The sequence below is a fragment of the Trachemys scripta genome, chromosome 3 (assembly GCF_013100865.1).
Source record: "Trachemys scripta elegans isolate TJP31775 chromosome 3, CAS_Tse_1.0, whole genome shotgun sequence".
NCBI lineage: Eukaryota > Metazoa > Chordata > Testudines > Emydidae > Trachemys > Trachemys scripta.
The window spans coordinates 16,869,837-16,897,703 of NC_048300.1; the positions used below are offsets into that span (position 1 = coordinate 16,869,837).

At 38.9% G+C, this 27,867-nt stretch overlaps 1 protein-coding gene across 5 annotated transcripts in view; it reads left to right on the forward strand.

The window, feature by feature from the left end:
• AFTPH (aftiphilin) overlaps window positions 1–27,129 on the forward strand; it is a 61,945-nt gene extending 34,816 nt beyond the window's left edge. For 2 of the 5 annotated variants that reach the window (XM_034764208.1, XM_034764207.1), the window contains 5 exons: window positions 2,243–2,365; window positions 7,853–7,913; window positions 9,505–9,588; window positions 15,110–15,233; window positions 25,999–27,129. In XM_034764208.1, coding sequence (XP_034620099.1) covers window positions 2,243–2,365; window positions 7,853–7,913; window positions 9,505–9,588; window positions 15,110–15,233; window positions 25,999–26,143 — 537 coding nt within the window. In that variant the 3' untranslated portion in view covers window positions 26,144–27,129. The remainder of the gene's footprint in view (window positions 1–2,242; window positions 2,366–7,852; window positions 7,914–9,504; window positions 9,589–15,109; window positions 15,234–25,998) is intronic. The other 3 variants (XM_034764211.1, XM_034764210.1, XM_034764212.1) reach the window with 3 other exon arrangements.
• Window positions 27,130–27,867: the final 738 nt, after the last annotated feature.

The following is a 27,867-nucleotide window of genomic DNA, read 5'->3' on the forward strand; positions in this document are numbered from 1 at the left end:
ATTTTGGTGAGAAGAAAAGATTATAATGCAATGTGTTAAGGTGTGTATAGGCTGAATAATGACTTTTAGCTTAATCCCATTTTAATATTTAGTGAAAATCCATGAGATTAGAATACAGCTTTTAAAATGTTCAAGAAAAAACCTCAGTTAAGAAGTTTAAAGTGGCAGGGTTAAATCCTCAATCAGGAAATGGCAATGTGAACATAGGAATTGTCAAAGTGGATCAGATTATAGGTCCATATAGTCCAGTATACTGTTTCTGACTAACTAGTACCAGATGCTGCTGAGGTAAGTTCAAGAAAACCCATTGTAGACAATTTTATTAAGCAAAGTTTCTTCCTCTATCCCCATCAAACATTACTCTTCTGGTTCATGCAACCGTTACTCTGATCCCTAGTACATAAGTCTGAATACATGATCACATGCTGTTTCTCAAATACAATATTTTTTCAACATTCTTAGATACATGTGTATTGTCTTGTATTGCTATGCACTATTCCATGTCTGCCAGTCAATGAAAGTCCTGTATGTACAAGATCTGCAGTGATTGAGTCAAGGGCTCCTATGAATTCCTGCCTCATTCAAGGAACACATTGTATAAAGTGGGCATCAGGCCATCCGTCCTTATAGGATGTGCTCCACTGACATCATAGACTGCCTTTGCTCTGAAAGTTGCTTTTAAAAAATAGCAACAGTATGTAAAGGAGGTTTTTCCCTTCAGTGTCTTTGAAATCTAAAGTAATGTTGTGTGGTGATCTCATCCATTTTCATTTAAGAATTGCAGTAATTTCTCCATGTTGTCCTGTCTGGCATCTCAGACACCTGGCAATATCTGTAATGAGACAAACATTGACAGACCAAGAATCGTAACTTTTCTGATCAGAGTTTTAAAATTTTTTTCTGTTTATGGGGGAAAAAAAATTAAATGTTAATAGGTAGTCTCCTTATAGAAGAAATTCCAACTGTCTGGTACACGTTATGCACTGTTATTTACCAGGAAACATTTTAATATAAAGATTCACAACAGACTTGGACTTACAAAGCAGTGCACAAATAGGGCTTAATATCAGGATATGCCTATTGTATATTAGAGGGAGTTTTAAATCTCTTATTAGTAAGCAGTGGCGTATCTTATGTATATTTAGGAGCAGGACCATCTATTGTACCAGTAAGGTATGTACTTGGCCAATAATATGCATGGTATTAGTCACCCATCACAGCAGCTCACACTCATAGAAATCTTTACAAAATTCTTCTTGAAAATATCATCATAGAAGCCATTCTCCTAAATTATTTTTATATAATATACATGCACACGTGTGCACATTTAAGTTAATTGTTAAATATAAATAAGCAATATGCAGATGGACTTTTAATACAAATGACTTGCTACATCCTCTTACCACACAGCTTCAGATGTTCCCTCCATTCTGAAACTAAATTTGGTTTCTTTGCTGATCCAGTGAGTTTGGGTCCTGAACATTAATTTCCTCATGTGGTGGAACCACTTGACCATTGGACAAGCTAATTTTGGTGGCTAACTTACACAATTTCAACGATATGTGGAACAAACCCATGGTTTGGACATGCTTCTGTGTGAACAGAAGTCTTTTGTATGTCTGAATGCAAATTATGCCTGTGACTACACTAATTTTTCTCACTTGTGTGAAAAGAGCTTGAGAGTTCAAAGCCCACTCAGATAGTTATCCTAGGCCTTAGAATGAAAAGCTCTGTCTCATTGACCTCTCTGAGATTTTAAAATGGATTTACATCCTTGGCAGTAGTAATAGCAAATCACACAGAAAATAAGGTATTGGAGACAAAATCATGCTACAAAATGACTCAATTCTTATAAATAACCAGTTTGTTTTGGGTGGTAAAGTGGAGTAAATACTAATGTATTACTTTCTCCTGTGCCACTTGATCCTTGTGATAGTCCACTTACAGCAGGGAGAGAAAATGTCATTTGATTATGGAACAACATTGTCTAACTTGTGTAATGTTACTGATCGTAATAAGACTCAGTTAAAGGGTTTGGGTCTCCATTGTTTACTGTAAAATGGTCCCTATGATCCACTAAATAGAGCTGGATGAGGTCTTAAAACATTGAATATGAAAATATTCCCAGAAATAATATTGGGGAACCACCTACTTCAGAATATTACTATTTAGTACCATATTTTATGTCTTTCAATGTCTGTAGTTCTTGGCGTATATGTACACATGACTCTTATTTTTTTAGGGTATGTTAGAGCCTACCAAGGAACCTCTGAAACCAATATCTGCTGCAGAAAAAATAGCTTCCATAGGACAGACTACCCCTGTATCACCAGAGATGAGCACGTGTACATCTGATCAGTTCCAGGTAAAAAACTGGAAAGCAGGGTGCCTGATCTAGCTTTATAATATTACAGTTCAGGGTTCCAGGGCCAAAGGAATCTGAACATATAAAGGAGTTTTCTCTGCATCACAGTAAATCCCACCCTTGGATCCACCCCTTGTGTGTCTGGAAGGAGTCCCAAAGCTGTCTCTGGCTGCCAGCCACTAACGGGGGACCTGCATCTGCTAAGAGCCCTGATGACCTTTAATGCCGCTAATGGTTAGCTGCTTTCTAACAACTGACAGTGAATGAGCTCCTGCTGTGAGTGTGAAGTGTGCCATAGCAGCTGGCCCTCTTCTGGCTAATGTTTTTCATTCAAAGTTCTCTCTGGGTTTCTTGTACCTTCCCTATCCTTAGTACCCTATCTTTTTGTTTTCATATCTTCTGTATGGTGCCACTTTTACCTGTCTAACAACAATTTCTTAAACTTTCTAAAGTATAGTTTTAAACTTGTGCTTGTTGCACTGTTTCTCCTTTCTCCCTTTCCCTTTATTTTATCTTACATAATACATAGGAAGCAGCCGGGCCAGTTAGAGAAATACCCTGGGTGTAGTCATAAAATGTCCATTACTGGCACATGTGACTGTCTTCAGCATCTGTCAGTGGAACATTCTGGGGCATGAGAGTCAGTGGGACATACTGAGGTATCTAAATTATGAGCATGTCACCTCAGTTATGCTCAGCACAGATTCAGAGAATGAGATTCAGTACAAACATCCCTCAGTTCTGGTCAAGTAAATTAAACCACTCGGCTCCTTTGATTATGCATCAGGCCCATGACTTCTGATTGAAAAAACATCTATGATTCTAGTTCCAGTTGTTCTGGTGTTTAGTCAAGCCACTGGATCAAGCACTTCAGGACTTATTGATCTCCATTAGCAGCTTGTTCTACCATGTTGACTTAGGAATAATAGAGCTGTCATGTCCTGCTGGTGGTGAAAGTGTTTTTCCACTGTTGACTCCATTCAGAACAGACAGTACCCTGGGTGCCCCAAGTGCATCTGTGTTTATGCTTATATCTAGTTATCTCTGTCTTTGTATTCAGCACCATCAGTGTCAATAGAAGTGGCCAGATTTGACTCTTGTTTCAGTGATCAATTCATCCCCCATCTAGTTTTGTTTCCAAGTCCTATGGCGAGACTCAGCACCTCAGTTCCCCACTCTTTTCTCCTTCCCTTGATTCCCCTTTTAAAAAAAGTTGTCTAGGGATCTATCTACATTCCTCTCCTTTTCGAGTATCTTCTACTTTGTATTATGGACATCTGTTGACTTCTTTGGCGTCTGAAGTTGTTATCCTCATCTCAGCATTCAGGATAACTTTGTGCTTTCTTAGTTGCTTATTGAGATACCTGGAGAAGTTTGATTTTTCAAGAGTAGAGACCTGCTGTGACCCAGACCTTTAGAGAGAAAATTACCAGGTATTCTTTTCTGAAGGTATTTATCATAGCAAATCCACGCGTACACCTCTTCCCCACTGTGTTGGAGGTAAAATGTAATGACAGAATATAGTTTATGCCTTTAGCTATTAGCTGGCATTCTGTTTCGATTAAACTCAATGAGATGAGCTCTTAAAAGGTCCTGTTAATTACACGAAGGGCCACTAGAACTGCCAGATGCACGCTGCCCTGCTATTGGCCACTGGCCAAAGACCGCTATGGAACCCCCTTCCGTAACATACATGTGAATGATCCAAGAATGGGATCTAAGAACAAGAATTACAGGTAAGAAATTTCTTTGAGTAAGCGATGGCAGGGCACTTAATAAATTAAATTCCATAAAGTGCAATAAAGTAGCTCTGAAGTAGTCTTCTAGAAAGGAAGGAAGTATTTGAAAAAACAAAACAAGAACTCTTGTATAGTAAAAATTTTTTCCAGTGAATACATTTATTTATGATCTAATGTATGAATTGTATACAGTTGTATAGCAAGTCTTTTCTTCCAGTTTTCCAAAAATCTTGTTTACAGTGCTGTATTTGTGGCAACATTTAAAAGTTGCCAGTATATTTGTATTGCAAGCTTGTTTTGCAACTTTAAGATAGCAAAAATTCTTTTTGTTCAGACTTAATCTCTTAAATGGGCTATTTGTGTGGAGACAAATGTTTAAATCTTAAACAGTCTCTTTTGAATTAAAAAAGCTCCCACACAGTGAAACAGCAATAAACTATATTTATAGTGCTCTAGAAGGTAATTGAAAAACAGTTCATATGTTAAACCAGAGAGCTAAATATTGCACAATAAAACTAGGTTTTTCGATTTCCTCTTCCTCACTTCCTTAGCACACCTAAGGATAATTCTCTGATAATTGCACCGATTCAATTGTATCTTTAAACCCCAACCTACAGTCCTAATCTAAGGCTAAAAGAAGCCTACCCCTATAATCAGATTTCTCATACTTTTTGTTGGGCACTTCTCATTAGAGTTAAAACATACTGTTAGGAAACTGGCTGTAAACACCAGGGCTTCCAAAAGATTTTCTGCTTGTAAGGCTGGCAGAGATTAAACTCCCACATCTGATACACATTCCTATTGTTTTTCATCATCTGGGATACCTGTAAGGAGCCTTGAATTATCAGTGTTGCTAGAGTCATCCGAGGGCCAAAGCCAAGAGCACCAGGAAATTATTTCTATTTAACTGCATCTGAATCTTTTGTCTCCAGCCCCTTTCCTTTCATTTTAGCCACTATCTCAGAGATGATTCATCTTTCATGACACTTTGTGGATGTTGCCAACATTTATCTATAGGTTATGTACATTTTTGGCAGCTTGCTGCTCAGAAACTATCTGAACCAGCAGAATAACTTCCTTGTTCCCAAAAGCAGGACAGTCTGTGTTGGAGCCAATTTTTGCACCTAGGGTCCATCTAACACTTTCTCGCTTTTTTGCTAACATTTGAGAGTAAATTCAGTGTTCATGAAAGTGAAAGAGAATCAGTCCAGGTAGGCACTAGTATAATCTTACCTATACAGCTCTGCCAGTGCTCCTAAGTCCTGAAATAAGTTCCCTCTAAACTGCACGGCTGTGCAGCAGTCTACTATGCGCCGTGCAGGTGCTCAGGGCGGCGGCGGGGAGAGGGGAAACGTGCCCCTCCCCCAGCCCTGACCTGGACCTATCCCGGCCCCAACCCAGCCCCGGCACGGACCTGCCGCAGCCATGGGGGAGGCACCTATCCTGTGGCCCCAGCCCTGGAGCTGCCGCAGCGACGAGAGGTGCCCCTCCCCCCAGCCCAGGTGCTGCTGCAGGGAGAGAGAGCTGGGGGGAGTTCTCTTTCCCCACAGTAGCCCAAGGGCAGCCTGCACCCCAAACTCCTCATCCCCAGCCCCATCCCAGAGCCCACACCCCCAGCCGGAGCCCTCAGCCCCCGCACTCCAACCCTCTGCCCCAGCCCAGAGCCCCCTCCCACACTCCGAACCCCTTGGCCCCACATCCGCCATATGAATTTTGTTATGTGCACCAATATGGAGGTGATGTGTCACGTACCCCTCCATATTGATGCACATAACAAAATTAATTCCGCACATGGGTGGGAAAAATTAGAGGGAACGGTGGTCCTGAATCTAAATCCTTTAACAGAGACTTCCAAACTATTTCCAGGGTGATCGTGTGACTAAATGGGGACTGGTAGGAAACTATTAATCCATGTTTTCACTTGTGATTAAAGCCTGGATTTGAATTCATTTCTCTCAATGGAAAAATGAGATTCAGTCATGAGTATTTTTAGTAAAAGTAAGTCCTGGACGGGTCATGGAGCTGTGATTTTTTTTTGTTTGTTTTGTTTTTTGCCCGTTACCTGTCCATGACTTTTACTAAAAATACTCATGATTAAATCGTAGCCTTACTCATAACATACTGGGCATGGCTGTCATAACTGTACCAGCTGCAGGTTCTGCATTGGCACCATTATTCTTCTTTGCCACTAATTTGAGTATTTTCAAATGCTAGTATTTTCACTAAGAGTGAATAAAAATTAGATGTGATTAAATCTTTAGACACCAGGTTGTAAGAGACTGCTTAAAGCATACTCCTCAGTACTGGAAACACTGCAAAGGCATTAGGAAGAAAAGATTTCTCCAGGTAAAGCTTTTACCACAAGTAAATCCAGAACTTTCATTCACCACTTATTTTTTGGTTTCCAATAATATTTTTCAAGAAGCTAGAGGCTTCTTAAAATTTCCCTTTTATTGTATGGAGCTGGCTGAAGCCTCTGACCCTCTACTTTGTGAAATTGCACAACCTTTCAACATTTTGTTCCAACTTTTAGAGAAGGAGGCAATAGTGGATTAAAACAAGAGCCCCCTTCTTACTGAAATAGTCAGAATGTGTCTTAACCTCCAAGAACCTGCTAATAAAGTTTAACTCCGGTAAGACATTCCATATTGATTACCAAAAGTTACAACTGTTCCTGCTGACTCAAGTATAATGAAACAAACAAAATACAATATATCCAACTTACATAATTCAAGGCAGATCCTTCCCATTGTTTCTGAAAGCTAATTTCACCGGGGAGCAGAAATGTAACAAGCAAGGCCTATCTATACTACGTATTTGTAATGCTGCTTCTGTGGATGTCCTCAGAATACAAATACATGTACAAATTACAGTACAGGTTGCCCCTAATTATCAGGAAGCTAAATATATCCTTCCTTCCCCCCCAACCTCCATTACTTGTTCATACTATGTGATCTCTGCATCTTGCTTAACTAACTTAGGTGTGCAGAAGGATTGAACAACAGGAAATAGAAAGCTAAGGATACTCTCCCAGGAGGAGACCCAGTTTCCATTTTGAGTCTTGCCCTTGGAGAGTGTGTGTGTGTGTGTGTGTGTGTGTGTAAATTCTGGCATCCCATCTCTTTGTCATCAGACAGAAAATTTGGGTCTTGGCTTAACCTTTATTGGTTAGGGTAACATATCACAGGGTCGTTGTAGGCAGTCTTTTCTTTTCAGAGTGTAGTATGCTCCCCAGGTGTGCTGGGGGGAGCCTCTCTCTAGAAAGGAAACTTGGGTTCCTTCACGGTGAGTAACTTTCATTTTTGGATATAATTGTGCCAAAGCATACAGAAGTGGAGAACATACTCTTCGTATTTAAAATAAAGAGCCACCTAAGCTAAACTGTTCACATCCTTTCGTGCACAAAGACCGCACTGTGTCCAGTTGGAATAGCAATTTCTCAAATTTTAACGCTGTATTAATGTTTTTGTTTTTGTCACTATAATTTAATTAAATTAACAAAAACCTATTGGGGCTAGGGAGGGTATCTGATCCGTTTGATTCATAATTGAACCAGACTTTGAGGTAGACTTCAGGGTTTTTCATGAGTGTATTAAGAAAATTTACAGCTCACATCATCTGAAGGTTAAAATATTTGTCTTATGTTCAATTGTCCCCTTAATATTTAGGTGCAAAAAAATATTTGTGTGAAACATTTTACATTGTTATAACCTGAACTGAAATCTGATTTCTGACTTTTCAACTCTAGGAATCTCTACCACCTGTCCAGTTTGACTGGAGTAGCAGTGGCCTTACTAACCCTTTAGATGGTACGTCTCTCCGTAGAGCCTCTAGCACCAGAGCTAGAGTTAAGAAAGCTACAAAGTTCAGACAAACATCTCTCTGCTGATTTTTTTTTTTTTTTAATATATATTATTTCTTACTCTTAACTTTGGAAATTCAGGCTTTCTTTCTGGTTAGATCTGCCACAAATAAAGCAATCTGTAAGGTTAAAACACTAAGAACTAGTTAAGATTTTATTTTCCTGCATTTATGCTGAACACACAGTGGCAATATTAATACATTATATATTTTCAGATTATAATGAAGATCTGAATAGTTTAGGATTTACATGTTTTACTTTTAAACATGTATTTTTCCCAATGCACAATTACCTGTTTAGACTTCCTTATGAATGGCAAAATTAAGTGTATAGTGGCTACTTCAAAGCACAATTGTTTAACCAAAAACTGTTTGCAAAAGACGTTTCTTGACCTGGAAGTTTTCAGATTACAAGTATTTTGTATATTAAAATGGAAAATGTATAATTTAATGCATAATCACATTTGCTTAAACTCAGAATCTAAATGTGTTCAATTATTAAAGAGGTAGCTACATACATCAACAAACATAGTCGTCTACATAGTTAAAAATTCACGTAAAAGAATTTTATATAGTTTTTTTAATGGGTAAGTGATTTGTCACACTAACTGTGTGTCTTAAATGTAAGCTGGAGGAGAAGGAAAAGTAACAAGTTTAATAAACTTGTTGGGTGGCAGGTTAGAAACCTGTAAAGAACGTGAGGTTTCTGCTAGCAACAATTATTTCATAATACAAGAGTTGCTAAAAAATTAGCTAAAATAAATTACATCTGTCACTACATCAGTGTTGTTTCCAGGATCTGTGGAAAGTAACAGCTTGGATATCAGTACCATGGTGATGAAGGAAAGCCTGGATGGGCCCTTTTGCTGTTGTCCGGTGTCTTATTACTTCAGTCAAATCATCCTGCTTTCTTTTAACAAGCAACTTCTTCAAAATGTATCCTGTTTAATTTCTGTTTCAGTGTTAAAGGGGAACAGTATAACTTGCCACTGAGAAGCTGGATGTAATCATGGCATTCATTATGATGTATTTACATTGTTTTAAGCTGATATTGACAGTCCATAACCTAAAACTAGCTAATACAACTTGTCCAGTTTTCAATTCTGTGCTTTAATTGGAGGATCAGTTACATCTTCATGCTAGAAGAATGGTTTGTTTTCTTTGACATTTAAAACCATTCTACTCCTCCTACAAATTGGCCTAAGAATTGTTTCCCTTTAATTGGGCAGATCTCTCTTGCTGGTTCTACTCCATTTTTAGACTGAAATAAATCTTTCTTTCTACTTATAAAGTTACTAGTGTTGAATTATTTGCTGCATTGTACATGAGAAAATGTACATTGAATTAAGTTGTTAACCTCTTTAGAAATTACTAACTAATATTGTAAGCCTTGTTTTCATGTCAATTTTTAAATTGTGTAATGAGTACTAATTATAACTTGCATGTTCAAGTGTGTGTCTTACCCCTTTTTACACATAAACCCCTCCCTTGGCTTACCTTCTATATGGCTGCCTACCAACATGGTCACTGAATTTCAAGCTAGTGGAGGTTCCACTCTTCTGAACCTTGATTTCTTTGGGCCCGTGGATGACAGTAGCTCTAGCAGCACGACCACAATGCCAGGTCAGCAGAGTGTTATAACCACAAATATAGTCTTAAACAATTTACTAAAAGCATGAACACATCACTTGACTTTCCTATAAACAAGGATCTTCTATATTGTATTTCTCTCAAATGTCTTTCTAGTACATTTTTTAATCTGTGTGCTATTTTCTGACATTTGTATTAAGTGCTAAGTATTTAAAAGGTACTGTCAGCTCTGTACTGATGCACATTTAAGGAGCGAATGGCTCTTAAATTCTTAAACATCAGATATGTAAAACTTTCCCACTCTGTTTCAAATGAGAACTTTTGAAAGCTTACTTTTCAGAATAATTCATCTAAAGCAATTAGAACAAAATATAAATATAGTATAAAAAAGTGAGAAACCTTCCCTCTTTTTCAAACAGACTATTACAATACAGTTGATTATTGAAATTAATATAGTTGTGTGTGTGTGTATATATAGTAACTTGCTGAATGTGTGAACTATATATTTAAGTAATGAGAGATTGGGCATAGCTACCACATGTAACTATCTAAAAATTGTAATTTTGTTTTTTAACAGTTAGTACTAATGCAATGATAAGATAAGTGTTTTTAATAATATTCGTAGTTGAAAACAAGCAGTTCCATGTTTCTAGGACACTGAAAGCTCAACAAATATTAGACCATTGACTGTAAAAGAAAAGCAATTTCAGCCATGCTTTATGGTTCATTCTCTTGATAAGGGACACAAGTACCTGTCACTTTCTACTTCGAATAAAATGGGAAAACAATTGAATTCATATTTGTATCATGGTTACATTTTCTTTAATGTGGTTTTGACATGCTTCAAATATTTTTGTGAGCTTGTGAAAACCTGTGTCTAGGATTTTAAGTTTTTATGCTTGAAAGTTGCACTTAAATTCCTGCAAAATGCATTTATTTCTTCATTTTATGACCATTGCTGTATTTCACTTTAAGGGACAACTTCCCTCAGTTCTGAATTATTTGGTTTTTAACTTTACTCTTAATTGCACTCAAATTCAAACCAAGCCCCTCTTCAGGAGCCAAATAATGTAAGCATTGTGCAGCGGTGTTGGAATAATGTGATAACAGGTTTGCCATAGAGGTGCGGGGAGCCAAAATAGAGAAGTTTAGAGCATGCTATGATATTTGCATAATTTCTTCAGAGAGATTTTTTTATAATAGCTAAATTTAAATCCATCAATTAACTTCTCTTTCAGTAGAGTTCACCAGTACTCTACTGGTAAATATTACCAGTAGATATTTTATAAGATGAATGGTAATATACATTCTCATTATCCTGCTGTTGTGGACACTTGAAGTATTACTGCAGTGATGCTTTGGTGGCATTTTATTGCTTTTTGGGTTTTGGTTGTTTTTTTGTTTACAAATGTATCATCCAACTGCAGGTATTACCACCTTCCCTGGTATGCCGTATCGCCATTGCCTGCGGTATTTTCCTGACTTGTTTCTGGGAAAGTCATTTGTTTCCTCGCTTACAGCTCTGTGTGTGTTTTGTGTTTAACTTTGTTTAGGAGCTTTATGTAGAATTTGGTTGGTTAACGTTTCTCAAATAATCTCATTAAGGTTTTGTAGTGCTGCCCACAACCATTCTCTGATCATTTAAAAGGAATATAGAAGATGCACGTTTTTATTTTAAAAAATCCATTTTGACTTATTTTTGAGACAAGTAGCCAATTATTTGTTGAAAAACAAAATTGATGTCCGCAGTAGAATATTACTTCAGCACTATTTGGTGATTAAATATTGCCTAGACTCCTCTGTCTTGTCATATCTGGATCCAAAATAACTTTATCTATAAAATGAATGTTAACAATAAATTAAGGGGACTACCATCTCTAATTTATACATCTGTTATGCTATATATGCAGCAATTTTCTTCATTGCGCTATGCAAACACATAATTCAGTAGGAGCTACCAAGTAACACAATAAATTGAGCAGTAACTTCAAAAATTGTACTCTGATGCAAGTGAATGCAATAATACTTGTTTTTTAGTTGATAAATGATATAGAAGGTTGCAGCTAACAAGTTATATTTGTCACAGAGCTGCATATCAAAGGGCTCACTCTGATCACATTTTTTAAAAAAAATTGTAGCTTTACTATTTACACCTTAATGGGATCTCAAAAGCTTTTGCAAGTCGCTCCCCCTACTAGAAGTGGACATTCAATGGAGCTGGGTGGTTTTTGATCAGTTCTGAGTTCTGTAAACATCTGATGCTGTTTAAAATGCATGGTATACTGGTCTCAAACTTGGCACATTTTCCCATGTTGTATGTAAATCTGGCTAAGACCTCACTTTATGAGAATTTGGAAAAACAAGTACATATTGACTAGTTTTTTCCCTAATGAACAAGTATCAAAGGCAAACACTTCCTCCCCCAACCTCCCCTTTTGGCTTAACCAAGGGATTATCAGTTTCAATTATTTTGTCATCAGTTTAATTTATTAAGCACATCTCAAGACTGTTTAGTTTATGCCAGTGATTGATATGCCGGCCACTTCCTGGGCATTAATGACCCAGCAGTGAGGAGCTTATGCAAGATGCAATTGAGGGCTGTTAATCTCATCCACTTGCACCAAGGTTATGGCTATTAGTTACAAAATGGAATTGGAGGAGTAACAGGCATAGCTGGTTTTTCACTGGTGAGGTTTTGAAGTTTGGTATGTGTACAGCATTTCTAAAAAATGCCCAGACATTAGCTAATATCTAACGTTGCAATCAATTTATAACGGTTAATATTTTTAGATTGTTTATAGGGTTGTCAAATTAATCACAGTTAATTCACGCGATTAACTCAAAAACATTAATTGCGATAAAAAACATTAATCGCACTTATAACAATAGAATACCAATTGACATGTATTAAATATTTTGGATGTTTTTCTACATTTTCAATATTAATTTCAATTAGAACACAGAATAAAAAGTGTACCGTGCTCGCGTTATATTATTTTTGATTACAATATATGAACTGTAAAAATGATAAACAAAAGAAATAGTATTTTTCAGTTCACCTCACACAAGTACTGACGTGCAATCTCTTTATCGTGAAAGAGTAACTTACAAATGCAGATTTTTTTTTTGTTACATAACTGCATTCAAAAATAAAACAGTGTAAAACTTTAGAGCCTACAAGTCCAGTCAGTTCTACTTCTTATTCTGCCAGTCGCTAAGACAAACAATGTTTACACTGATGGGAGATACTGCTGCCTGCTTCTTATTTACAATGTCACCTGAAAGTGAGAACAGGTGTTCGCTTGGCACTTTTGCAGCCAGCATTGTATGGTATTTACATGCCAGATATGCTAAACATTCGTATGCCCCTTCATGCTTTGGCCACCATTCCAGAGGACATGCTTCCATGCTGATGATGCTTGTTTAAAAAAATAATGCTTGTTAAAAAAATCCTTGAGGTGGAGAATTGTATGTCTCCTGCTCTGTTTTACCCGCATTCTGCATATATTTCATGTTATAGCCATCTCGGATGACAACCTAGCACATGCTTGTTTTAAGAACACTTTCACAGCAAATTTGACAAAACGCAAAGAAGGTACCGATGTGAGATTTCTAAAAATAGCTACAGCACTCGACCCAAGGTTTAAAAATCTGAAGTGCCTTCCAAAATCTGAGAGATGAGGTGTGGAGCATGCTTTTAGAAGTCTTAAAAGAGCAACACTCTCATCCGGAAACTACAGAACCCAAACCACCAAAAAAGAAAATCAACCTTCTGCTGGTGGCATCTGACTTAAATGATGAAAATGAACATGCGTCAGTCCGCACTGCTTTGGATCATTATCAAGCAGAACCTGTCATCAGCATGGAAGCATGTTCTCTGGAGTGGTGGTTGCAGTTTTTTTGTACTTAATTCTAAATTTGTAAGTTCAGCTTTCAAGAGTGCACTGCAGTATTTGTATAATGTGAATTGAAAAATACAGGTTTTTTTTTTTATTTTTAAAGTGCAAATATTATTCAAAAATAAATATAAAGTGAGCACTGTACACCTTATATTCAGTGTTGTAATTGAAATTAATATATTTGAAAATGTAGTAAACATCCAAAAATTTAAAATAAATGGTATTCTATTGTCGTGATTACGTTTTTTAATCACTTGACAGCCTTAATTGTTTAGCTACACAGTACACTATATAGCTCAGCCTTTAGTTATTGGACATTAATTTTCATTGTAGTTTGAAATACCTTTTTCCTTTGTCTAAACCTGACCATATGTTAAACAAGTGATGGATATAAAATTAAGAGCACTTTGCTAAATTAAGTGATTATTTTTACCCTAAATGCACACTATACTACAATTTTAAAAAATAAGCATTCATAGTTCTGGACAAAGTATATGTAGACTTCAGCAATTGTACAGGAGATGTATTAAAATCATCCATCTGTACTTGCAATAGTCTTCAGACTAATTATTATATGAGCAGAAACTTTTTTTTTACATTATTTCTCCCTCTTGAAGCATTTTAATAAGTCTCGATTGCCAATGATTTTTAGAAAGAATAAAGGTCACGTGTAAAAGTCCTGTAGCTATTACTTTTGATGACTGTTGTATGCCACCACTTAAGAGGCAATCAGCCGAATTTTGCCCAAAACTATGCTGGGTTTTTTGTTTTTTGTTACAGCATTTTGTAGAAGGCATGTTTGTATTTTTATTCTTTGGGATTTAATGACTTGCTATTAGAATATAAAAATCATTCAAGATACAATGTCCAAAATAGGTATGGCTTAAGATGGTAAAAGATGGAAAATTAAGACTAAGAATCCACTTACTTCAATAATTGGTATGCTCTAAACATGTGTGAGAGAGGAGAAAATAGAATGGGTCAAGGATTTAGATATAATTATAAATCTATGCTACTTTACAATATGTACTGTAGATCCAGTGAAGTGGAGTTAAGAATGATTGATCTTCCTCACTTTCATCAATTTTAAGCCAAGCTCTTATTACTTAATATGATATCCTGTGGTTTAATAATGAGTTTGTGCAATACACTACATAATCTTATTTGAAGCCCACTGATTTATTGTCACTATGAAACATTCATTTTTAAAACTTGATTTTGTATTTTTTCTACTTCTAAATGGCAGCTAAGCTGACTTGTACCAATCAATCACTTGTTAAATTATTTTTTAAATAAAAAGTAGTTGTTAAAATGAATAAATGTTAAATATTACACCTACAAAAATGTTAACTGTGCAAGATGCACTCTAATGAGCAAACCAAGCTCTTAATGTTGGTTGCCCATAGGCTGAGACCTTGTATGCCAAATGTAAGTCCACTTTTCTACATTTTTCTAGTGCAGTTGTAAGCCACTGAAAGGGAGTGAGGAGAGGTTTGGAAACATTGACAAGTTCTGTCATGTTCTCTTGCAGTATTTTGTTGAAATTTTAAATCACTCAGATGTTTACAGAAAACGAAGCCTTTAGCATCTTGGTCTATTGATAATTATGATGTATTTGCATCCAACCATCACTGATTATTATTTTATACTATAAGGTGTGGATCCAGAGTTGTATGAGTTGACAACTTCAAAACTGGAAACCTCCAATGCAAGCAGCAAAGTGACTGATGCATTCGCAAGGCTCATGTCCACGGTAGAGAAGGCAAGCACATCTACAAGGTAAATCATGGTGACCAGTTAAGAATTTTAAAAAACAAGGATTGTGTCAGTGGCTGAGAAACGAAAGGCCGTGCCTTTAGATTCCAAGTCCTTGAATGAAACACATTTTATGTTAGTAAATACATTAATGAAGACTAGTCCACATCACAAAATCATCATCAAAATAGGGGGAAATCTGTGATTTAGTCAAATCAGGAGACAATTAAAATGAGCTAGTGTGTGCATATTAATTTTCTCTATCAGAATTTAATTATTGGTAAAGATACCAAGCATGACTGGACCAGAAAAGGAGAATCTCTCAGGAAAATCATTGGCTGCTAAAAATGAGAGGATAAAGTGAGTCCTGACGAACTTACCAGTTCGGTTTCATGTTGATTTAGAGGAGTCAGCTCTAACAGGTCATTGTGGGAGAAGCTCATTTTTGTTATGCTTACTCTACTTAATCCACAATATGGAGAGTTGTACTTGCTTTCAAGCGAGAGAAGTGAGTACAAGGGGACAAACTGCACATTAAAAACCAGCTTTATCTGTGGATCACTCCACAGCAACTGCCAAACGCAGTGTATTTAGGAATAAGCATGTACTTCATGGACACTGCTTTTTCTTTACGTACAACCTAAATCAGAACCTTTCGGTTACATATGTATCCCTGAAGTCTTGTGTATCACATTAGAGCAGAACAAGCACTCCTTATTCATAAGAACTAGTTCACATTTTCATGGCTTATTCAATGATTGTGTATCTTAGCTCTGTCCAGAGAGATCCCATTGCTATCTAAAATTCAAATGTGTAAATTCATGAATTTGCTAGCATCACTTGAAACAATATTTTCTTTCAGAGTGACCTTTAAAATCTTCCAGTTGCTGAGTAGGAATGTATGCCTTATGTATTTATAAAATATCTGTAAACCAGAGGTTCTCAAATCATGGGGTGGCCGTCCCCAGGGAGGCACAGGAATGGTCAAGGGACATGTGAACTGTGTGCTGACTTTTTTTTTTTTTTTTTTTTTTAAAGAGCTCTGGCTGTCAGCCCCGGATGACGGGCTTGCGCAGGAGGGCCGTACACACTCAAGAGCGGGGATAAAGGGACAGCCAATGCCCTGTCACCCCAGCTCAGGATCTCTTCACTGACCCCAATCCCCTCACTGGGAGGAGGCTTGGACACCCCCTGTCCCCAATCCCTCACTGGGAGGCAGCCCAGACTTGGTCTCTCCTCCCCCCCCCACCCCAATCCCTCACCAAGAGGCGCAGCCTGGGCTCCAGGTGTCAGCCCCAGGGTGGCAGGAGCAGTGCAGAAGTAAGGGTGGCAATAGGGGGCTAAGTCTGCTGTGAAAAGTGATGGCAAATAACACTTTTCACATTGACACCTTACTACTTGCTGCTGCTGGTGTGTGCTGCCTTCAGAGCTGGGCGTCCAGCCAGCAGCTGCTGCTCCGCTCTGCCTTCAGAGTTGGGTGGTAGTGGTCTATTACGGGGGGGGGGGGGGGGGGGAGAGAAGCATAAACGACCACAGACACAAAGGGGGGCCCAATCAAGTAAGTTTGAGAAGCACTGTATTAAGCATATTAAGTTCAAAAGGGTAGTAACACATACTAAGTAAGCAACGTTCGAATAACTTTTTCTAATTTATATGTTTTGCAAAAAAAACCCCTCTTATTCTGTGCTTCCACTTAATGACATTTATTGTAGAATTATGCTGTGATATGAATGGTATTGCAGTTTAATACTTTGATTATTGTGTTTAGACTAGGGTTTTTTAAACACCAAACACTAGATGTTAAAATCACTCTTTATAGAGTTTTCTGAGTCTGTGGAATATATTTTTACTGTTTCTCCACAGTGTGAAAATACCAGAAGCTGATGTTTAAAAAGAACTTACAGCAGTGGTGGGCAACCTGCGGCCCGCGGGCTGCATGCAGCCCATCAGGGTAATCCGCTGGCGGGCTGCCAGACAGTTTGTTTACATTTAAACGGCTGCCTGCAGCTCCCAGTGGCCGCAGTTCACCATTCCCGGCCAATGGGAGCTGTGGGAAGTAGCTCAGGCCACAAGGAAGTGCTGGGCCCCACTTCCCACAGCTTCCATTGGCCAGGAATGGCGAACTGTGGCCACTGGGAGCTGCGGGCGGCCGTGCAAATGTAAACAAATTGTCTCACGGCCCGCCAGTGGATTACCCTGACGGGCCGCAGGTTGCCCATCACTGACTTACAGTGACAGTGATGAAATTTCAACTGCGAACCATTAGGGGGAGCCCTAAACCTCAGAGCTGTCTTGGTTTAGCTGATTTCAGTTTCACTGTTTAACAGTACTGTATATAGCAGGGCTGAAAATCTAGCATCTTCTTGGAAATACAGTAACTCTTTTTTGAAAGTTTACCTCAAAATGGTCTGAAAGTACTGAATAGAAAAGTAAAATTTTTAGTCTTCCCGTGTAATAGAACAATGCTCACTTCCTAATAGCTGTAGAGTGGTTTTCCAGATATTTTAATAAAAGCAGCTGAAAACTCACAGAAAAGCTTGCAAACTCCAAGGTGCATGTAGTGCTCGGAAATGTCTGTTTATTCTAGTAAGTCTCTCTATAGATTTACACTTGTTTACCTGGCAGGCTTTTCAAAATGTCAGTTCAGTTTTTACAAAGTGGTAGAAAGTCTTATTCAAACGAATGTCTGTCGGCATACTACATTGTTGCATTTGATTGTGGGCTTTTTGGTTCAGCAGCCAAAGTACGGTAGGAACTTCACAAGCAGCAGGTCACCCCAAGTAGTAGCCTCTTGGTGGTTAAGCATAGAGATTAACAAGGGACATCAGAGTGCAAAAAAATGGAGTAACATGGCCATGCAGTAGTTTTAATAATACCCACATTGCCTTAGCATTATTTTTTTTTTTAGATTGTTTCAAGTTTTTGAAGGGGAGGGGATTGATGATGTGGTAAAAGCAAGGAAACAAAGGTGGTGAAAGTAATTTTGGAGGCAAGAAGGTGAAGATAAGGACATGGTAGGATGTATATGAAGAGGATGAGGATAAAGACGAGGAAAAGTAGAGGTATATGAAGAGGCAGAGGGGAATGAGGTAGGCCAGCCTTCAGGTAAGGGGTTGTGATGGAAATGGAAGTTAGTATCAAATCCAAATACTGATTATGGTGACACGAGGAGGCTATAACTTCTGGTCTGGTGTTTGGGGGCTTTTATGGCCTGTCACAGAAGCTGCACATGCTGATCCAACCAACATATGTTGCGAGTAACTAAGGGCTGCTGGAGTTTGATGCCCCAGATTAGCGTATGTGGTGGAGAGTAAGGTGTGGGTTGGCAGGCCTTCCCTTTATCCTGTTCCCTGGTGCTGGTGGCTATGAGAGGAAGCTTCAGGAGCTTGTGGGGGAAAAGAAAGGGACCTTAGAGTGTGGTTAATCCTGGGTGCATGGGTGAGGGCTGGTTAGGAGCAGCTAGGATCTGAAGTTTCCAGTCTTAATTTTATTTTGCAACCAAAATTCAACTATTACATCTGAATTTAATAATTAACAGTGATCGGCTCCTAGTGTTTTTTTTAATTAATTCCATCCCCTCTGAAAAAGAAACATTCTGTATAGCCTTTATTTTTTCTGAAAATTTTTGAACCCAAGATCTGTGGGGGGGGGACAAGTGAGATGGGTAAACTGAAGGTTTAGAAACCTGTTGTGGAAATGTCAAGTGACTTCCTCAAGCCACAAAGCCCCCTCATTTGTGTGAAGTAGCACCATTTTCATGCACAGCCTGGTTGCTCACAATTATACAGGTACTTCCTCAAAAGGTGGGTGGGAGGGAATTGACAAAATAGTTCCTTACGTATTGGTATATTAAACTTGAAGATAAACAAGCTAAAATGGAGGATCTATGATCCTGTAAAGCATACTGCTGAGACTCTGCAATCATGCAGAACACCATAGAATTGTCAGTCAAAAGTTTACTGCCTTGATGAAAGAAAATGGAGGGTGGAGCTCTTGCCAAGAAATGGCTGAAAATCTCATTCAGGCTTAAAAAAATATTTACTGATGGGCACTGCTGGATGCTGCAGACTAGCTTTTTAAAATTAGGGTGTCATATATCAGCCCATTGTTGCAGTTGGTGCTGGTATTGTGATAATATCCACAATGCTTATTCTAAACACACAAGACAGTCAGTGTCTTGGACAATATCAAAGTCAATAAATACTAAAGGTTGGGAAAGGGGGATGAAACATACAAGCAGAGAGGTCAGGTTGGAGGCTGGAACATGTACTGGTAGGTCCATATTTGTTCGGAGGCAATGGGGGTGGTTAAACCACTCTCCAATTGCCTTCCTGCCTAGCAATTATTAGCAGGCTAATTTCTTGTTGGGCCTCGCACAAGTGCATCCTTAAAGATCATTTTAACAATGAAGGGGTAGTGGCCTAGCATATCTCCTTGTGGAAGGTTGTTCGTTCCTTAGGAGGTGCATGGAAGAAAATACAGAGATTGTGAGAGAAACAGAATGGGGCATACACATTCTGCAGATGGCATCTTAAGAAATTCTATCAAGAAGTCAGCCTGCCTTCAGCCGTGTCAGGTTTCAGAGATGGTATATCTTGAGAAGTACAACCACCACCAAGGATCCATTCACTCATGTCAATCTTATGACTCAAGCTGAAAGACATGCATTTTTTCCCATAAGGAGAACTGAAGAATGCAGGTACAGAAGCACTTCTCCTATTCCCAGGAATACTATCATTTAATGAACAGAATAAAACAAACAGAATAAAGTCCAGACCAGTGAGAGAGAGAGAGAGATGGGATATGGTTATAGATATACATAGTGCTTTAAAAGGGACAGTTACACAAAGCTGAAAAAACGAGGAGTCCTTGTGGCGCCTTAGAGACTAACACATTTATTTGGGCATAAGCTTTCGTGGGCTAAAACCCACATCATCAGATGCATGGAGTAAAAAATACAGAAAGCAGTGTGTGCGCACACACACACCACATGAAAAGATGGGAGTTGCCTTACCAAGTGGGGGGGTCAGTGCTAACGAGGCCAATTCAATTAAGGTGTAAGTGGCCTATTCTCAACAGTTGTCCAAATAAATTTGTTAGTCTCTAAGGGCTTGGCTACACTTGAAACTCCAATGCGCTGCTGCGGGAGCACTCCCGTGGCAGCGCTTTGAAGTGAGAGTGTGGTTGCGGCGCCAGCGCTGAGAGAGAGCTCTCCCAGCGTTGCAGGTACTCCACCTCCCCGAGGGGATTAGCTTACAGCGCCGGGAGCACAGCTCCCAACGCTGGGGCACTGTTTACACTGGCGCTTTACAGTGCTGTAACTTGCTGTGCCCAGGGGGATGTTTTTTCACACCCCGGAGCGAGAAAGTTGCAGCGCTGTAAAGCGCCAGTGTAGCCAAGGCCTAAGGTGCCACAAGGACTCCTCATTGTTTCTGCTGATACAGACTAACATGGCTACCACTCTTAAACCTGTCACAAAGCTGAAAACAATTATAAACCAAATCAGTCTGAGAGAGAATTTAATCAGGAAAAGGTGACTGATAATTTGGAACACTTTTACTAGATGCCCCAAAAGCCACAATCAAGGAAGAAGGCTGTCTTAGTTTAAAAAAAAAAAACTCATTTAGAGGGCAAGTGAAAGCACCTATAAAAAATTAAAATTAGCACATACAAGAAAGGGAAAACTGATAGTAATGATATAAATCAGAAGCTAGGAATTGTAGAAAATTGATGAGGGAAGCAAAGGGACACAAGGAGAAATCCTATGGCCAACAGAGTTAAGGACAAGAAGGAATTTATAGGAAGTTTACTAGAAACAAAAATAATTCAAACGATGGTATTGATTCTTTAGAAAATGGAAATGGTAGACTAACACTTCTGCCTTTTCTGCATTATTATTGATAAAATATTTTGGGGGAAAATAGATGTAGTCATATTAAATGGAAACACACTTTTCATTCCACTAGTATCTCAGGTGATATAAAACAGCAACTACTCAAGTTAGACATTTTTTAAATCAGCGGGTCTGAGTAACTTACATCTAAGAATTTTCAAACAGCTGGCAGAGGAGTTCACTGGACCATTAATGTTGGTTTTCAATAAGTCTTGGAACACTGAGAGAGTTCCAAAAGACTACAAGAAAGCTAATGTTGTGCCAATATTTAAAAAGGGTAAACAGGATAACCTGGGTAACTATAGACCTGTCATTCTGATGTCAGTGCTGGACAAAATAATGGAGTGGCTGATATAAGATTTGATTAATGAAGAATTAAAGGAGGATAATATAATTATACCAATCAACATGGGTTTAGGAAAAATAGATCATGTCTAACTAGATACCTTTTTTGATGAGATTACAAGTTCGGTTGATAAAGCTAATAGTATTGATGTAATATATTTAGACTTCTGTAAGGCATTTGCTTTGGTACTACATGACATTGTGATTAAAAAACTAGAAAGATATAAAATTAATATGGCACACATTAAATGGATTAAAGTCTGGCTAACTGCTAGATCCCAAAATGTGATTGTAAATGGGGAATCATTATCAAGTGGGTGTGTTTCTAGTGGGATCCCTGAAGGGATTGGTTCTTTGCCTTATGCTATTTAACATTTTTATTAATGACCTGGAAGAAAACATAAAATCATCATTGATAAAGTTTGCAGATGACCTAAAAATTGGTGGAGTGATAAATAACGGAGGATAGATCACTGATATAGAGTGATCTGGTAAGCTGGACTCAAGCAAACAATATACATTTTAATATGACGTAAATGTAATGGATCTAGGACCGTACAGGTCTGTCTCATCTTACCCTGGGGTTATGTTCCGCAGTCAGCGCCTAAAGCGAAAATCGCGTATAGTCAAAATTACATTGAGTGTAATAGTGGGCGGAATCGCCCGCACTACAAAAACAGTATTTAATTTTTTTTTTGGCCGACCGTGTAAAGCTGAAATCGCACATGTTAAATGCACCTAAGATGCGACAGACCTGTACTTGCGTGTAGGCTGTACTTACACAATGGGGTACTCTATCCTGGGAAGCAGTGACTCTGACAAAGATTTGGGGGTAATGGTGGATAATTAACTGAACATGAGCTTCCAGTGCAATGTGGCCAAAAGAGCTAATGGATGCATAAAGAGGGGAATCTTGAATACGTTATTTTACCGCTGTTTGACCACTGCTGAAAATAGTGTGTCCAGTTTTGGTGTCAACAGCTCAAGAAGGATGTTGATAAATTGGCAAGGGTTCAGAGAAGAACCATGAGAGTTATTAAAGGAATAGAAAACATGCCTTATGTGATAGATTCAAGAGAGTCAACTTTTTAGCTGAACAAAGAGAAGGTTAAGGAGTGATTTGATTAGTCTTTAAATACTTACATGGGGAACAAATATTTAATAATGGGCTTGTCAGTGTAGCAGAGAAAGGCATGATGCTTGGAAGTTGAAGCTAGACAAATTAAGACAGAAAATAAAGCATACATTTTTAACAGTAAAAATAATTAACCATTGGAACAACTTACCGAAACTTGTGGTGGATTCTCCATCACTGACAGTATCTTAAATCAAGATTGGATGCTTCTCTAAAAGATAAGCTCTCGGAGTTATTTTGGGGAGGTTCTGTTGCCTGTGTTATACAAGAAGTCAGACTACATGATCACAGTGGTCGCTTCTGGCTTTGGAATTTATTAAAGTTGACAAATGCTATTGTGGGATTCAGCATCATTAGAAAAGTTACTGGCTAGGATTAATGCAACTCTCATGGCTCTTTGTACGACTTCCATCAGAGCTGGCCTCGTCAACCCTACAACTGTTAGGCAATGTAACGTGTCTTGAGAGTGATAAAAACAGTTTGCATTATTACTACTTCAAATATTTAAGTTTAGGAGTTGTGGAATATAAACCCCTGCTGGGCAGTTCCAGTAGTTTTATCTGCCTACAGTGCTTGTTGCATTCAGAAACCAAGGCCATACAAACTTTAGTAGCATTGAAGCTCAAACAATGGTGATGGTGGTGGTTATAGCCAGAACTGTAACCTGGACTGGGTTAAAGCAGTTTTGCTGTAGAACTGTATTGGTTAACTGGGAGGACAGGCTAAGTTGCAGAGCACGCCAAGGCTGTGTCTACACTACAGACCTTACATCAGCACACCTGTGCTGTGCTGCTGTAAGATCTCCTGTGTAGCCGCTCTGTGCCAGCGGGAGAGAGCTTTCCTGCCGGCATAATTAAACCACCCTCAACAAGTGGCAGTAGCTGTGTCGGCAGGAGAGTGTCTCCCGTCCATACCAGCGCTTGTGTGGGTGAAACTTATGTCAGTCAAAGGGGTGGTTCTTTCACACCCCGACCGACAAAGGTGCTAGTATAGACAAAGCGTAAGTATGTAAGTGCTTGCAAATTGGAAGGAAAGCAGATTGTTGCATTCAGGTAGATGTGTGCACTTCAGACTCTGGCATTTTGGGGCCAATGTTGCGGGCACTAGGCATTAAAGCTCTAGGTGGTGGCAATGCCCTTTTGCCTAGCATAGTTTGTACTTGTCAGAGACTGAGCACCTGTAGATGCAACACAAATCCTATTTCTATGACATTTCTTATATAGTAGAACCTGTTGAGCAGAGAATGAAGCGGATAAATAGCAAGAAGTTTGGGAACTCTCTGTATGCCAGACCAGCATCAATAGCAGTTTCTGTAATTGTGATCTTTGAATCAACCCTCTCCCCGCTTACTTCCTCTTTCAAACTGTCCCTTGTCGGATACAACTGCCAATCTGCTATCACCACTGTAGCACAGGAGTTTGCACCTTGAGAGGGCTGTGGTAATTCATCACTAGATTGTGGTCTAGCAGCCTATTGTATTTGCCAAATACTGATAATATACTGGTTGATGACCACATTTCAACAGCTCAGAGATAAGGTGCCCTCCAAGGCCAAGTAGAGCTCTGAGTGTAAAATAGGAAAGGAAGGAAGCACATATTGGTTTTTCTACTCCTTTCTTCACTAAATCTAGTGCACAGCTTTGTTTATCCTCCAGAATTTGGTAATCTGCCTAGTCAGTGGCTCATGAAATTCCACTGCAGCAGAGAACAGAAATCTCACTATTCTAGTGAAGGAAGCTCAAGGTTAGCATCCAGGCTGCCTCATGTAGAGATCTTAAATGGTGCTTTCGGGTGGCAAACCAAAATGACAGCTCAGCGTCAACACAGTGGCTAGGTATGTTGAGGATGAGTTTGAATCCAGAGTTTTGGGCCTCTCTCCTGTTTAAGAAGCCCTGGGGAAACTGCTGAGGCAACACACTAAAACCCTTGCTTTCTCACGATCCTCTGAAGGCGTGCTACTGACAGATGCTGAAAAGAGCTAAATCTAGCCCATCTCATTGGAAGAATTAACGCTGTAGATATGGGCTCTAAAATTGAGCCTGGAAAAGGACAAACAAGTTAAAGGAAATCTCTAATATGTTCTAGTTAATCTGTCTGATTTCAGGCCTTTGCCTTTCTGTTCTGTCCTCAAAGAAGTTTGAAAGTAAAGCAGGGGTGGCCAACCTGAGCCTGAGAAGGAGCCAGAATTTACCAATGTACATTGCCAAAGAACCACAGTAATACGTCAGCAGCCCCCCATCCGCTCCCCCCCTCCCGCTCCCAGCGGCTTCCACTCACCGGCAGTCCCGCCAATATGCGCCTCCCCCTTCCTCCCTGCACCTCCCAATCAGCCTTTTCGTGGTGTGCAGGAGGCTCGGGGGGGGGGGGGAAGGAGCAAGGGCACGGCAGGCTCAGGGGAGGGGTCGGGAAGGAGTGGAGTGGGAGCAGGGCCTGTGGCAGAGCCAGGGGTTGAGCAGTGAGCACCCCCGGCACATTGGAAAGTTGATGCCTGTAGCTCCAGCCCTGGAGTCGGTGCCTATACAAGGAGCCGCATGTGGCTCCGGAGCCACAGGTTGGCCACCCCTGAAGTAGAACTTGCTTGTAGTAGACGTGTATAATATTCACGGAGAAAGCAGTTCCATTGTCTTGACAGGGGACATCTCCTATAGTGCTCATAGTAACATTCAGTTCTTCTATCAATGGTCAGCATTCCATAAGATCAAATATGGCTCTGTAAGGGATGCTTTGTAACAATTAGTCAAGGTCTCATTCTATTTGAAGAGTAAATTAGGTGTTTGAAGGAAAACTCTCACTGGGTTATGCCAAATGCCCAGTGACAAAGGAGTGAAGGGACATGGGGCATGATGCCTTTATTAATTTGTATTTAATAACTCTTGTGGACAATGCAGGAGGAAAAGAGTTGAGAACATAATACAAAATGTAAAGGTGATTGCTTAAATTATATTCAACAGTAGAAGCATCTTAATAGTACCTGCTCTCCTACAAAAAAAGGACTTGGTAAAATATTATGGGTTATTATTGGGTGCAGCCACTAATTATGTAGCTGGATTGCATCTAGCAGGCCTCCAAGCCTCCTTTCAGATGTTCCTCTTTTGGATGAAAAGATTTCTCTGTATGTTAATGATAGTACTCCTGCTATCTTACCCAAAGACTAAAGTTACAATTATTTCTCACATGAAGTGAACAATCCCATGATGGTGCATCGGAACTTGCAAAAATGTAACGTCTGAGTAGGAAACCAATTTCCTTCATTGCAATAATGTTTGAAACTCTGTGCCAAACTTGCATGTGAGGTAACGTTGCAATTAGGCAGGATATCATTTGTATCGCTTTACAGAAGTGGTCTTACCTCAATCAGTGGCTCTTTCTCCAGGAATGTCAAGTAATGGATTAATGCACTCTTTCTCTTCTTAACAGGAAGCCTAAAAAGGAAGAACATCTTAGTGAAGAGGCTGCCAAGGTGATTTCTAGCCTTCCTGACTTAACTTTCATGCATGCCAAGGTGTTGATGTTCCCAGCCACATTAACACCTTCAACACGCTGCCAAGAAAAGGTAGACTAAGTGATGTGAATTGGACACTTTCTATTGATTTTATTTTTTCCCCTCTGGGTCATAAAAAGCAATCTTGCTTTAATTAAAAACTTCAAGTTCAGATGATTTGTTGGTAAGCAGCACTAGAAAGGTATACATAGTAATGTATATTTATTTACATACCGGAATCTAAATTTATATTAGAAAAAAGTGTAAATAATTGGGGGTGAATCTTTTTGAAGATTTATTCTTTTTGTTGTGCTGGGATGTATACATTTCTGTCTTTGTGAAATACACTGGTGTCCTTCTTACAAAACTTTAAAAAAAAATTAAAAAAAAATTCCAATCTTCACTCGCTGTGAAATCCCCTTTCAGTGTTTTCAGATTGTATCAAGTGTCTTAATTTCTTTTCTGCATATATTAAAATATTTCATTTTAACTGAAAAAGCCTAAAAGGTCACATGGGTTTTAGTTTGGATTTTTTTGTTTTTTTTTTTTTGGGGGGGGGGGGGTTCAGCTGTTTCTTTAAACAGGCAGTTCCTTCTGTTTGATCAACCTAAATTTTTTTTTATTTGTTTTTCTCTCTTCAAACTTTAACAATATGGCTTATACACTATATAGCCTTTTGAAAGGTATATTGTCAGTACCTTTTTGTGTTAAGTTCTGGATCACTGTCTAAACACTCTGTCTACATTTAATCAATTTGATTTGGAAAAGAAGGACCAAAACTATGAATGTCTTACAATGAGATTTACCTGTTACAGTTTTTGTTCTGTTGTACCACTATTCCTATGTTTGATTTTGCACAGTGTAAAATGACATAATCATAGATTGCTATGGTTTAGGCTGTATATACAGTAAAAACTATGGGTTGTAAATGTTTGGGGAAATTCCTATGGAAAAATAAAGCTATGTAGAAGAACCTCTAACAAGGTTAATGTGCATGCCCAAGGTCTTTTGAAATTTAAGTGTGTAAATTTCCTTTTAGCTTACACAAAATAAAATAATTTAAAAGATGTGTATAGTCTGATATCTTTTTATGCAGAGTTTCACATATGCTTACTCGGTTTTTATAATGCTAAGGGACAATTTGATGTGCTGTACTAGGAGAGCATACAATAAAACTTCTCTTTGGCTTCGGGGCTGCACCGGGCCCACAACACACTTTCTTGGGACCTACACAAGGAAAAGCGAAGCATGGTTTAATTGTGTCCAGCCTCTGGATTGAGTGAGCTTTTCTCTTCTGACACAGACTTGCTCTCTGTTAGGGCACTGTGGCAGGAAACAAGTTAGTGAGTCTGATTACAATATGACGTCTTCACAGTATATTGGCAATGCTGAACAGGTAGGGGAAGCCAACTGTACCAGCCAACTTCCGAACAATAATTAAAAATGCTAGTGTCGTATTTCCTTAATTTTTTTGACGTGTAAACTTTGAATGTCATTGTCCTGTTGTAGCTCTTTCAAGAAGAATATCTTTGGTGGAGGGGTAAGAGGAGGGAGGTTGTTCCAGCCCCCCTGATTTCAATGGAATCGGATAGGGCTCAGTGAGCTAGCACATCCTTCAGTTAAGAGATGCACCAGGGATATAAACTGTCCACATCTAACATGTAATCTCAGTTCTTCACTTAGCTATTTATAGTACCAGTATTAACCACCAATTCATCAGTTAATATTCAGTTCTGAGAAATCTCCAACAAACATGCCTCTTCTTCCTGGGCCTCGTTGTCCGACTGTCCAAAATTTTGGTCATA